Below are 13951 nucleotides of genomic sequence, written 5' to 3' on the forward strand. Positions count from 1 at the left end.
AAAGATAGAAAACAAGGTCACTTTGGTGTCATACGTCTCAAACGTTGGTGTCCAGAATCGATCCGGAATAAAAAGTGTCCTGGACCAGCAGAGGTGCTATCGGTTGACATTGGTTGATCATGTAAATCTGGAAAAAATTTGCATATTTCCAACAATGCTGTGATGTTACTCTAACAAAACAATTCTCCACAAAATGTTAACAAATCTTGACACAACGTTGCAACAAAAAGCATCTTCCAAATCCAAAAGACAAAGACAAAATGTCTGAGAACATTATTATTTTCACTGATTTATAACATTTAATTGAGTTTTATCTCTTGTGTTTTATAACCGTTAATTATTGTTATTTATAATCTTATATAATTGATAGTTCTTCTATATCTTGAGGGGTGGATTTTTATGTGTGCGGTACGTACGAGACCTGGAGGGCTGGGAGAGGCAGTCCTTGAGTCTGGCACTCAAAGTGGGCCACATAACTGAAGAGGGTGGGGGTTGGGTGCACGGCACTGTTACACCTCATTCTCTCAGTCTCAGGGGGGGCAACTGAACCAGTTTAAGGTAAATGCGATGCCAGGATTCATTCTGACTCTCATGGTGAAATCACTCCCATAATAAAACCTGCACGAGTTGTATGGAGAGGAAGGTGTGTCACAAAAGAATCTGCCAGTGGTGGAATCTAACCAGGTACGTTGTACATTGTACTCGACTCCCGTCTTTTCATGTCACGTTCGACTTCTACTCACAGATCTTCTTCTTTTTGCTCCACTACATTTATTGGAACGCTTAGTCATTTATTAATGTTTACAGGTTAAGATTTATGCATAGGAAACATATAAAGAAATAGATAGAAATAAAAAAACAGTGTTTTGATAGTCAACTGACAGAAAATTTGCAACTATTTTGGTATTTTTCTTTTAGGCGAAAGCAATTTATGGTTTCAGCTTTTCCAAATATTTTACTGGATTTATTGTTTGTTTTTTTGCTTTAAGTTTTTTTTCTTCTTTTTTTCTCATTTTGAGGGTTTGGCCTGTTGGCTGGATGAACACAGTTAATCTGTCACTTTGGGCTTTGTGTGATTATGATGGCATTTCTCACTACGTTCAAACCGAACAATCAATCAAATGATCATTTGTTGTCCTACACAAAATAGTTTAAAATGAGCTCCAACTCAACCTGCTGACAGTGAAATCCCACATTTACACCAATACACTAACAATAAAATGAGGTAATATGTACAAAAACAGTCAGAGGGACCAGGAGGACATTTTCATTATACTTTGAATTTAGATTTTCAATGAAGAACCAGATGTATTCGTACCAGAGTCTCTGAATATTCCCTCGACGACTGGTGTATCTATCGACATGTTTTATTTCAAACCAAAGCTCTTTTCTATTTTTTTTACCTTCTCCTCAGAACGTATGATTCACCGTTCTTATTTCGTGCCTTCCTGTGACGCACCATGAAATCCTCCTTTTGGAGAAGTATTGATCAAAGTTTGTACAGTTTTCTCTCTCCAAGTGTTTACGAGTGTTAAATCATTAACCAGGTAATAAGTGACTCACTTCGACAGGAGAACACCTAGTGACCGCCATATCATTAAATGAATGACTTGTCTCTTCCGTCTGTCCTCAGCTGTCTCGTCTCCGAGGTCACATTGCTTAATAAGAAAACCAGCAGAAGCTGATCAGCAGAGATTTGATGTCGCTGTCATCCCAATGACATAAATGACACGTGATCAAGAGAAATAAAAACATAGAAAACCGTAATCAATCATGAATTTTGGTTGTGAAAACGTTCCCTGGTAATGTGAATGATTCCAGCACATCCTCACACCAAAACATGTATTTTTTTCGAAGAATTTGGGTGGTAGCCTGAGGTGAATGTTGTCACAGGCAGGTTTCTCTTCTGTGGGAGTGGAAGTCCTGCACGTGAAAGCTTTCTTTGGCTTCCAGAGACCTGCGCTTATGTGGCAGGAAAAAGTGTGACAGCAGTGAGAATTAACATCCCTGCTTGCTGACATGAAATGGACTGAGCATAACAGAGCTGCTGGTGTTGGAGTGTGCAGGGTGTGTGTGTGTGAGTGAGTTACTGTATATGAAATCACAGATGAAGCTCTGTCCGGCTCTGCAGCATCGAGGCCGGTGGGAGTGGGTCAGCGGGGACGAGAGGCGAGGAAACGAGCCCGCCGATCAAAAGGAAAGAAGGGGGGCCTGTTCGGGACGTAATGACTTTCAACCCCTCGCAACCCGCCTATATGTTTTCATACGGGGCTTTTATTTGTTTATGTCACACCCTCACACGCAGGCATCAAACACTTCCTCCCCTCCCCTGCGAGCGCTCCACCCTCGTCCCTCCTCACCTGAACTCCTCTCTCACGTTTCTGGTTTGTTTTGCCAGCGTTTAACGACTGTTGACCCTGCTCTCATGCAGCAGGCAGACTGCATGTTTTCTGCTCTGCAGGGTGTGTTTTGACTATAATTAACGGGGCAGGTTTGAGGTAAACAAGACAGAATTTAGGTCAAATAGTCTCAGTGTTACAATCTGAAAACAGATCCAAAACAGACCGGCTATGAGGGAAGGTGCTTTGAAGTAACAATGGAGGACGGGTAACTTTGAGCCCACTGGTGAAATTCACCTTTATGTTACGACTGTCTTAGTATCTCCTGCCCTGCTTTGTGTTTCTGGTCATAACTGTCATTCCCCTGATACGAGAGACTTCTCAGACATTTCAGATATTTCCGTAGTTAAAGTCCACTACAGCTGTTGTGTAACACGTGCACAAGTGTTTCTGTGAATGTTTTTTTTTTCTGCTCACCATCCTGCAGACGTTTTCGCATAATTATCATCCAGGGCAGCTGTAAACAGCCTCTCCCCACCCCTGTCTGCGTTCTGCTTGGTCTACCTAAAAGCACAAAAACATATAGGTCAGTCTGTACTTACATCGGTATTTTACTTGTGGCACGTTCTGTTATCTCCATGTGTAAATTTTAAAACACGGTGTTTGAACAGATGAAGAATTTCTGCACGTCTGGTTTGAAAAAAAGAAAAAAAAAGTTACACATTCTGGCGCTGCCTTTTTCTTTGCTGTCCACACACACGCACGGCATTTTATCGCCTGAATCAATTTATCTTTCAAGGCTGATTTTCAAAGGAACCAGTGGGTTGAATACTGACAGAAGAATCGTCCTTCCTCTTTCCCAAGGTATTTTCTTTTTTCTTGACTGATGGAAAACATCGCAAAATGTGACGCTGTGAACGTTGTAAAGAAATAATTTATGGGGCGACCAAAAAAATAAAAAAAAGCAAAACGCACTCCGGAGAGAATCTGACGGATTTAAAACACCAGGCAACAGGAACACAAGACGCTAATGGCACATGTTTCATAAACAGTTACACGTGAGTCTCAATTAATCAGCCACTTGATGAACAAAAAATGATCAAAACCATCGAGACACCATGCAAAGAAGTTCTGTACTGAGCAGCCGGATATCTACCAAGAGAATACAGACTGATTAAAGATATGAAAGAAACAAGCAACAAAAAAACAGTAAATGTCTCATGAGAACAGTAGTTTTGAGGCAAACGTGATAATGACAGTATAATGACATGGAAGAAGAAGAGCGTATGACATCCTCTGTTCTCAGACCCTCTGTTTGGAAAAGGAAAACTCCACCAAGAAACCCTTTAATTAAGACACCTCAGGAAGAGCAGCAGAGGAGGGATCCCTCTCACAGGACAATCTGGGTGTCAAAATTATAGATAAACTGTCGACAGAGATGAAGAATATAGATCTGGGGGAATATCGTCAAACTAGACCTGAGCTATGGAAACCTGGAAGAAGACAAGACAACACGAACCTGCAAGAGTACAGCTCAGGATCTGCATTCACACAGAAAGAAGAAGAGAAACAACTATCTCATTACCCTCTCTTTCATTCGTACCCACTCTGTTCCTGGTTTACAGATACTCTTCTTCCCTACAGTGTAGAACACACACACACACACACACACACACAGACAATGGAGACCCCGGGGATGGGAAAGAGAGAAGCTTGAAATCCAGGTCATGCATTGATGGTGACTTTGAACGCGCAAGGACATTTGATCTGCAGCCAGAACCTCTGTTTACTTCCTCACAGCAATTCCACTGTCTCTCTCTCTCACACACACACACACACATGGAAGGCCGATGTACAAAAACTGTTTGTCGTCATGCTTTTGGTGTTTTCTTGGGAACCGGTGGCTGCAGCCAGAGACGCTGCTCAGAAGCTCTGGGAGGATGGATACGCTGCTGTTTGTCAAGTCCCAACGTGAAACTTAGGCTAAAAATAAATAATTGCTGTTTACCCATTTCTCATTCTGTGTGGGCTAAATAATAAAGATATGACAAAAACAAAAAAACTTGAGCTATATTAGACAATGCAGCTAATTTTTGTTTCCGTCTTCACTTATAATTATCAGTGCTGATGGCAACAATATGAGATATAATTAGATGCTTGAATTTGAGGAACTTGAACTCCTGTCCAGTGTTGTGGGAAGTGCACAGGCCTTATTACAGGAAAATTTAATAACTGCTTGCCCTATCTTAATTTTTGAAAACAAGAAAAATCCTATCTTCATATTACAGAAACATTTTCTGTTTACTATCCGATCTCAGACCTCAGATCTTGCCTTATGAAATCTTAACTAGAATTATAAACACAATTCTTTAACTGGTGCTCGTTCTGTCGTGCCCAGTTCTGTATTTAGAATGCATGTGAGGCTTCCTGTGTCCATGACAACTGCCATCTTACTTCACTTGTCGGTGTTAGCTTTTCCAGCAGGCTAACATAAATGTTTGCTTCTTAAAATGTCTAACATGAATGCCAGCTTTTTCCACAAGCTAGCATCAATGTTAGCTCCTTCATCAGGTTAACTTAAATGTTAGCTTGTCCAGAAGGCTAACATCAGTTTTAGCTTTTTAAACAATCTACCATTTGTGCTAACCTCTTCAACTGGCTAACATCACTGTTAGCTTCTCCACAGGCTAAAATTGGTGTTAGCTTTTTTCAATATGCTAACATCAGTGTCAGCTTATCTAATAGGCTAATTTGAGAGTTAGCTATTTTAATGATTATGATTTGAGTAGCCTTTCAATCAGTGTATTTCTGTGATCATGTTGTTCCTGATCTTCATTGTCTTTGTCATAAAGACCTAACTGCCTTTTTTTTATTACCTTTGTCTTGGATTTGCCATTTCATTTTTGGATTCATAACTTAAGAAAGTATTAGTAATTTAGGATGGTTCTGCAATAACAATGCTTTTAAAGTTTCTGGACTCTGTCCTACCATGCACCGGGATAAACAAAATAACAGAAGATAACTGTAAAATCAAATATGATGAGGGCCACATGAGTTTTTGTATTTGATGTATCCACACAGTTAAACATGCAACAAGACGTGTTGGACCCCAATGGAAATAAATTGTAAGCAAATGTTCAGCCAGTCAATAAACTGACAATCTTACTGTATTTGAGCTGATATTTATCTGTTTACCGTCGGACTGCCTCTCTCCTCCTCTCTATTGGTGGAGTTCGTCCGTCCCTCCCCAAGTGAACCCTTTGATGCAGTTGCTAGGCAACCTCTGCTCTCTCTCTGCCCTCCTTTCTCTCCGAGCAGCCAGCTAGCTGTCTTGTCAGATGGAGAGAATGATGTAAGTCAGCTTTAACAGATTCAGAAACATGTGCAAGTCACTCTGAGTAAAGCTGAGTCGTCGTTCATCATGTTAGCCCCAGTTTAAATTGTAGCCTGGTCCTTTTCTTCTTTGCTTTTATTAGGTTAACATGGCCAGACAACGTCACTGTGCGAGCCATTTGTGGAAGAAAGTGGCAGCTTATCACCCTGACCTTAAAAGATCCTGCCAGCAGGCAGTTATGGTGCTTTAGAGGCTCAAGTCTCTTCGAGCGAAAAGTGCCTCCGACTGTGCCCATAGCATGTGGAATTAGGACTATCTCAATAGAAATATGGTTTTGAATAATTCTTTATAGTTATTCTGTCTAATTAAAATACTGCACCAAGGCTGTAGTTTCTTACTTAACAGCAAGTTTGACATGTTGTGTTCTTCAATAAGAACAGTATACTTGAAATCCTAACCCTTGAAAACTGTTTCTTAAATTGATGTCAAAAAACATGATGGCGACACTCGATAGACCTACTTCAAACAAATGCAGTTTAATAAAACAGCCCTGAAAGGAATCCTACCCCATGAAGATTATAATGTTCAGGTTTAGCTAATAACGCTAATATAACAGAAAGCTAATGTAGGCCTAGCTAATTTAGTTGGTTGGTTAGACTAATCGCAGTAAGCAAATATAGCTAATATGTTGGTTTATTACACTAGGATGGTAGTAAGTTAATGTAGCCAGTATGGTGGTTTATTATGCTAAAATAGCATAATAAACCACCATATTAGCTAATCAACCAACATATTAGCTATATTAGTTTACTGCTATCTTAGCTTAATATAGCTGTGAGCTAATATAGTTAATATGTTGGTTTATTACACTATGATAGTAGTAAGTTTATGTAGCTAATATGGTGGTTTATTATGCTAATAAAGTGATAAGCTAATATAGCTAATATGTTGGTTGATTACACTATGATGGTAGTAAGTTTATGTAGCAAATATGCTGTTTTGTATGCTAATGAATGCTGTTTTTAATGCTTCTAAGCTTCTAATGAATCTAGTATTCTAGTTGATTGCACTAAGATGGCAGTGAGCTTATATAGCTAATATGGAGGTTTATCATGCTAACATGCCAGTAAACAAATGTAGCTAATGTTGTGGTTGATTGCACTAAGATGGTAGTCAGCTAATTTAGCTAACTTTTTCCATAGACATCTCATCTAATTCATATCAAATAACAGAACCGTATAGTACAATGAATAAATATGTACAGAGAAGGAACCTTCAACGCTTAAGTTTGAGACACCAATAAGAATCAAAAAATTTTAACAAACTTCTTGGTTAGTCCAACAACACTCAGATGACCCTAGAGAGTTCAATCAAAAAGAAAAGAAAGAAAACTAGCAGCAATAGAGTGGTGTAGTGGTGATGTATTTCTGTAGGCTGACCTGGAGGTTAGCATCGCTGTGGTTCCCTTGAAAAAAGACAATGAGATTATTAAATTAAGTTTTGGAATATCGCCTAAAATATGTTTTGTGTTGAACTGAACTTTATGATACTTACTCGAAGACGATTTTGTAATTTTCAAATCATAAATATAATCTCTAGTAGTAAGAAGCTAATGTTTGGCTATAAACAGACTACATTAAATCTACAAGCTGTAAAGTTAGAGTAGATAAGTTTCCACCTGTAAAGACGGACCAGTGAGTGACTTCTGTAGTCTCATTTAGCCACTTGTTAGCAACTGCCATTTTTAAGACACACATACACTATGTGAATGAATTGTCGGACATTTAATGATGTTTTTTATGTTGTAGGACAAACTGTGTCAACATTTTTAAGCCTGTGGTGAGCACAGACATTATTTCAGGCGTTTAACCATAGACCAATTAAAAAAACCTGTTGACTTTGAGACCAGTTAACCAGATGTGCGCAGATACAAACTGATCTCTGGGTTTCAAAACAGTTAGAATGAAGAAAATCCTCCCTGAAGAGGAGATGACTTCAAAAAACAAAACATAAACTATTTGATCTCCTGCCTCAATTTAAACTTCTGCATTTACTTACTGCACAAATATTTCCACAATTTCTTTGTGTGTAGCTTTTTTAATGTAATGTCTTTATTCATGTGTTTCATATATATATATCTGTAAATACTTCCTTACATCTCAGTCTGTTTCTTGTTTTTCCTTACTGCCTTAGCTGCCACAGTATTCATCAATCTTTTTTTTTTTTCTTTTTTTATTATCAGTCCCTACAGACTTCAGCATCGTCTCACTAAAACTCTGACAACAAAATCCTGTGACAAAACAGATACTTTCTTCCTGTCTGTATTTTTTCAATTTCACCCAAATGTGATCAATTAAATCCATCATCGATTACTGGACCCTCTCTCCAGGTGCAGAGAGCAGCTGTGTGACAAAACCCCAACACGAAGCCTGTCAGTTCCTGTGATGCCCTTCAAATTAAAAGCGTTTGCCAATATTTCACATTAAGCTGTTCGGAATTTGTATCAAACAGGTCAAAAAAAAACTTGGAGAAAAGGGATTCAATTTTTATTGGTTGTTAAAGACAAAATCTCTTTCAGCACCCGCACTTTAAAAGCCAGTTATGCTCCAGTTAACAGTTCTACGCTCGTATTTTGAAAGCCGAATCGAGCGCGTTTCCGGTGTGGTCGCGTCAGAGGTGTGCTACCTTGACGCAGGAGGTGCTGTCGACAGCCCGCAGCCTCACAAAATAAGACAGACTCATTTATCCCGGGTGTTATAATAGTGCCGGAAGATGGTGGCGAAACAGAGGATCCGCATGGCCAACGAGAAACACAGCAAGAACATCACGCAGAGAGGAAACGTGGCCAAGACGCTGGTGAGCCGTTAACTGACAGCGAGACGCCAGCATGACATTAGCCCAGATAGGTGACGTTCACTCCGGTATGGATACAGCAGCATGATGATGGTAGAGGAGGAGGTGGAGGTGGAGGTGGTGTCAGCTGGTTGTGTATGTGTCTCCTGTCACACAGCAACATGTTTTAAAGCCCTCTGTGGGAGATGTTCAGGGAAACGTTTGAGCTGATCTGTTTCATTCTAATGTAATTTATTCAGCTCGTTACCGCCCTCCGCAGAGTAACTTGACGTTACTTTGTTTCTGAGTGCATTAGTGAGGGTGGAGGATGAGCAGGTGGTGTTGTGAGGAGTGTAAATAAATACCAGAGACTAAAGCTTGGATGGATTGCTAATATATTCTGATGATCAATTCACTCATTCATTGTTTTGATTTGTTACAGAGGAAAATAAAAAAAATCACAAAAATTCATCAATTCAAATGTGAATATTTGCATCTGATAGCAAATATTTCTGTGAAATCAAATTTGGTTAATGGGACTTTAGACGGAACATGGAACAAATACTTACAGGTGGTGTCTTTATTATAATGAACATTAAAATGATTAAAAAACCAAAAGTTGTATTCTGTAAATATAATGTCCTGACAGACATCAAACTTGACATAGCGGATATAAACTTAGAAATGTATTTTTTAACAGCACAAATATATCGGAATAAGACAAACAAATGTACACGGTATGATAATCTTAGATTTTTATACGGTGCTGTATCGTGGAGTAAAAGATCTGCGTTTAAAAACTTGCTTTTAAAATATATACGTGTAAAAATACTCATTCTGCTGAAAAATTGGTCATTGTTAATTTTTTATGCAATTTTTCAGATTATTTTTTTTTACTATTTATTGTTGTAGTTGATAAAGGTTGTGCTAATGTAACTTATACACCATAAAGTTACATTATACTGTGCACAATCATCAAATAATAGCAGTAGTATGTCTGTCCTGTGAAAACAGAACAGAACAGCCCTTTATGTGTAGTATATAGTAATAAAAGTGCTACGTCTCATCTCGTGGTGAAACATTTGGTCGAGTTTTCGATTAGTCAGCTGAGAGAAAGTTAAACTATTAATCTGTGAAATGTTGATCAAGCCAGCTTTCCAACCATTGGTTGGTTGTAGTTTCTCAAATGTGATGATTTTCAGCGTTTTATCTGTTTCACGTCATTGTAAACTGAACATATTTGGGTTTGTGAGGTCAGGTCAGGGTCTATCTGAGTGCTGTATGAAGGCAAAGGTTTGAGTTTCTTGCTGACGTTTAACCTCCAAGAGGCTGAGAACTGAAGAGAAGCTCAAGCGAGTCCAGTCGCCTTCGTACAGCACTTGGATACGAATGTATTTCAGTTCTTTGTGCTACAGTTTGTAGGCATTATCTCGGCTCCGGGGAATATCTCACTTTTGATTGCATCGCACATTTTCTTTTTCAGCAGACGGAATTTGTTCACGGTCACATTTTCCTCCGAGCGCTCCGAAGGACTTCTCATCTTTAAAGTTGAGATTGACTTTCGCGCTTCACCTTGGAAACAGCCGTTGACATAAAAAAAAACCCCCTCACCTCAAGGTTCGTTTCGTGGCTGCTGCAAAGTTAAGGAAGATTGTGCGATACATTGAAAAGCTCCGAAAGAAAAGGAACATTTTTCCATTTATGGTGGAAAGTATGAGCCGTCCTTCTTCTGGATCTGTTAAAGTCGACATTGAGTTAAATCGCAACTCTTGATTTGTGACTGGAAAAAACACTACAACACCCGATTCCTCTCTGCTATAATATTTCATCATCATGAGACACACGCAGTAAAGATGGCTTTGTAATTAGGTGTACAGTGAGGGGCCCACAGGGCAGTGGCGGTTCCGCGGGGCCCAACAGGGGAGAATTAAAGTGGACTTTGCGAGGTTTGAATGAGACTGACGGTTGGACTGGTGCATTAACACGCTTATGCTGCAGTATTTCACCCCAGAGATTTGAACGCAGCCGTCGTGTCTCTCTAGTGGGTTGTGGTGCACTGTGACCTCGCACGGCTCTCCCTCCTCCACTTCCTCTTTCCTCTGTTAAACAGGCTTTAAACAGGCGCGTAAAAGTCAAACATCGAGGCTGTTTTCACCCACACTGCTGTTGTTATTGTGAAAGATAACCTCCACTTCTAACCTCCAGCATCACTTAGACCATCGCCGTATCGACTGTAACCACTTCCCTCACAAAACAGCAGATGAAAACACGTCACATGTCCTGAGCTGCAGACGTGTTCCCCCCTACATCGGTGTCTAGACCGACGACTCGTGCCGCTCCACTCTTCTTTTCCACACGAGCCGCAATTGAAAAAAAAAAAAAAAAACGCCAACTCAGCAACCTTAAGTGTATGATTAGACAGACGCTCCGGTCTGTTCAGTGCCACCAGAAAGTCTCTGTTGTTGTTGTTGTGGACACTCTGACAAGCAACATACTCCATCTCATCTTACCCACCATGCAAAACAAGATAATGTGTGGTGGCAGGTTTCCAGGAGAGGAAACGAAAAGGTGACAAAGCACAAAAGCAGCTTCAGCAACAGCCTGAGCAGTGTTAGAAATGTGACACCGTTTTGTAAATCTAGTCATGTTCAAACTGTTTCACTTTAACTCTGCAGCGTCTGTCACAATTTTTGCTGTAGTAGTAATGCTAATGTACTGTGTGTGTGTGTGTGTGTGTGTGTGTGTGTGTTTCTCACAGCGACCACAAGAGGAGAAGTATCCTGTGGGTCCCTGGCTGCTTGCACTCTTTGTCTTTGTTGTGTGTGGATCAGGTATGCTTCTTTCACACCTACAGAGGAAAATGTGTGTTTACATGGTTTTACCTCTGTTTGTAGTAGCTAACACACTGGTTGATGACATCAAAATATGGACGTCGATTACACTGACATGGAAGATAGCTAACGTAGCTAGTATAGTGGTTGATTAGGCAAATATGTTAGTAAGCTAACGCAGCTAATATGCTCGTAGATCAAGCTAATATTGCAATTAGATCATGTATCTAATGTAATGGTGGATAACAGGATAAAGGTAGTGAGCTAATGCTGCTAATATGAGGATTTATCACACTAATATGTTAATAAACTAAAGTAGCTTTTATGATTGTAGATCAGGGTAATATGGCAATAATCTCATGTGCCTTACTAATATGGTAATTAGCTAATGTAATTAATTTGGTGGTTGATTCCACTAATATGGGAGTAAGCTAATACATCTAATTTGGTGTTTGTTTCACTAATACAGTAGTAAGCTATTGTAGGTAACATGGTGCTAAATTACACTAATATAAAAGTAAGCTAATGTTGCCAATGGTGGTTTATTACACTAGCATAGTGGTAAGCTAAAGTCACTAATTTTGTGATTGCTAACACTAATACAGCAGTAAGCGGGCAGGAAGTAATATAGCTATTTTGGTGGTTGATGATGCTCATTTTAAACAAAGCTATTGCAACTAAAATGGTTGTTGATTATGCTAACATGGCAACAAGCTAATGTACTTAAGGGAGCTATGGGAGTAAGCTAATACATCTAGATGGTGAAAGCTATTGTAGGTAACATGTTGCTAAATTACACTAATATAAAAGTAAACTAATGTTGCTAATGGTGGTTGATTACACTCATAAAGTAGAAAGCTAATTTGGCTGATGCTGTGTTTTTTTTTACGCTAATATGGCATTGAGCTAATATAATGGTGGATACCAATAATATAGCAATAAGCTAATACCACTAATATGATGGTATATCACACTGATAAGCAGTTAATGTAGCCAATATGTTGGTTGATTACACTAATACAATGATAGATTCTGATAATAAGGTACTATCTAATGTAGCTAACATGGCTGACTACACTAATATGACAGTAAGCTAATGTAGCTAATATAGCTATGGAATACATTAATACTGCTAGTAAAATGCTATGCTAATACAATGGTGGATTATGCTAATATGGTTGTAAACTAGTGTAGCTAATATCAGGGTAATTCAACTAATATCAAAATAAGGTAATATAGCCATTATGGTGGTTGATTATGCTAATATGGCAGTAGACTAATGTAGTAAGAAATAATTAACCTGGAGAAAAAAAAAAATATTTTGTATAAAAGCAACCAAAAACAAAACTTTAACACAAAGACATGGTGTGTCTTGTGTCTCTCAGCCATATTTCAGATCATCCAGAGTATCCGTATGGGGATGTGATCCAGAAGGAGCCTCTGGACTACCACCTCCCCTCCCTCCCCTCCCCCCTGCCCTCACTGAGCCCGGCTAGCCTGCACCTGCACACCCCCGCCCCCTTCCAGAGGCACAGAGACTGACGCCAAAGCTTCGGATCCAGCAGACCTCAGAGTGAAGCTTCCCCCGACCACCACCACCGCCACCACCTCCTCCACCAGCCCCTCCCCGGGAGATCGCCCCCCGCCCCCGATCAGCGTTTACAGTGTTGCAGTCTGTGGTACTGACAAGCTTTTCTATGGACAGTCTAAAACCACGTTGGCTGGAGAACATGCGTGTGTCATCACTCACTTGGCACCTTTGTGTGTGTGTGTGTGTGTGTGTGTGTGAAGGTGTGACTGTTAATGTGAGAGTGTGTGTGGCCAGTGATTCCTGCTGACAATGTGCCATATCTGTCTGTGTAAGTGTTTGTCTGTGACGTGTGAGAAGATCTTTTTTCAAATAAATGTTGAGCATTTAGGAAGCCTCCAGTTTTACTTCTGCTTTTGTAGATGACATTCACTCACACACAACGTAATGTTTGGTTGTAGTCAAGGAGGAAAGTCTCATCAGAGGCTTCAGGTTTGAAAACAGAACACATACTGGAGTATGTACTAAATTTTATATCACAGATCCAGTATATCTAATACTTTGTAACTACGCGTGCCTTGAAAAGTGTGTAATTTGGTTCTAAAAATGCATTCAACATTTACTTTTTATTGGAAAGCTTTGATGCCTTGTCTTTCAGGGTAGGATTGTCCTGAGACAAATTATTGCCCAAACTAAATATTGTCTGAATTTCCCCACCAGCTCAACAGAAACTCTACAGAAACTCTACAGAAACTCTTAAATCGAACAAACCGCTCATCCTGAACCAGATGATGTTTGGTACTGATGCTGACTGCTAGAATAGGAGAGGAAAACTCTCTTTGAAGATTAATTAAATGATTGATAGTTAAACTTAAGTTTATAGTTATTTCACTGTTAACAATTAAATGCTTTATTAATCATTTGTTAACTGATGTTAAAGGTTATAAATGTTTTATAAAGCAATGACTGTTAAGTATAGTTTGATTAACAATGAAAGTACCATTTTTATTAAAGTGGCACTAAGTAAGAGTTTTAGATAGAAATGTTCAAAAATTTAAATTATCCAAAAAATTGGAAGAAACAGCAG

At 39.3% G+C, this 13951-nt stretch overlaps 1 protein-coding gene across 1 annotated transcript; it reads left to right on the forward strand.

Annotated features, from left to right (window-relative positions):
- The first annotated feature begins 8338 nt into the window (after positions 1–8338).
- Positions 8339–13258, forward strand: serp2 (stress-associated endoplasmic reticulum protein family member 2). The gene is made up of 3 exons (XM_030428753.1): positions 8339–8529; positions 11264–11336; positions 12722–13258. Exons 1-3 carry the CDS (start codon positions 8446–8448, stop codon positions 12760–12762), a joined length of 198 nt encoding a protein of 65 aa, XP_030284613.1. The 5' UTR covers positions 8339–8445; the 3' UTR covers positions 12763–13258.
- Positions 13259–13951: the final 693 nt, after the last annotated feature.

This window comes from Sparus aurata, chromosome 9, assembly GCF_900880675.1.
Source record: "Sparus aurata chromosome 9, fSpaAur1.1, whole genome shotgun sequence".
Taxonomy (NCBI): Eukaryota; Metazoa; Chordata; class Actinopteri; order Spariformes; family Sparidae; genus Sparus; species Sparus aurata.

Coding starts and splice junctions, on each gene's coding strand:
- serp2 (XM_030428753.1), top strand. CDS start 8,446: ATGGTGGCGAAACAGAGGATCCGCATGGCCAACGAGAAACACAGCAAG. Junction 8,530..11,263: donor GAAACGTGGCCAAGACGCTG/GTGAGCCGTTAA, acceptor TGTTTCTCACAG/CGACCACAAGAGGAGAAGTA. Junction 11,337..12,721: donor CTTTGTTGTGTGTGGATCAG/GTATGCTTCTTT, acceptor TGTGTCTCTCAG/CCATATTTCAGATCATCCAG.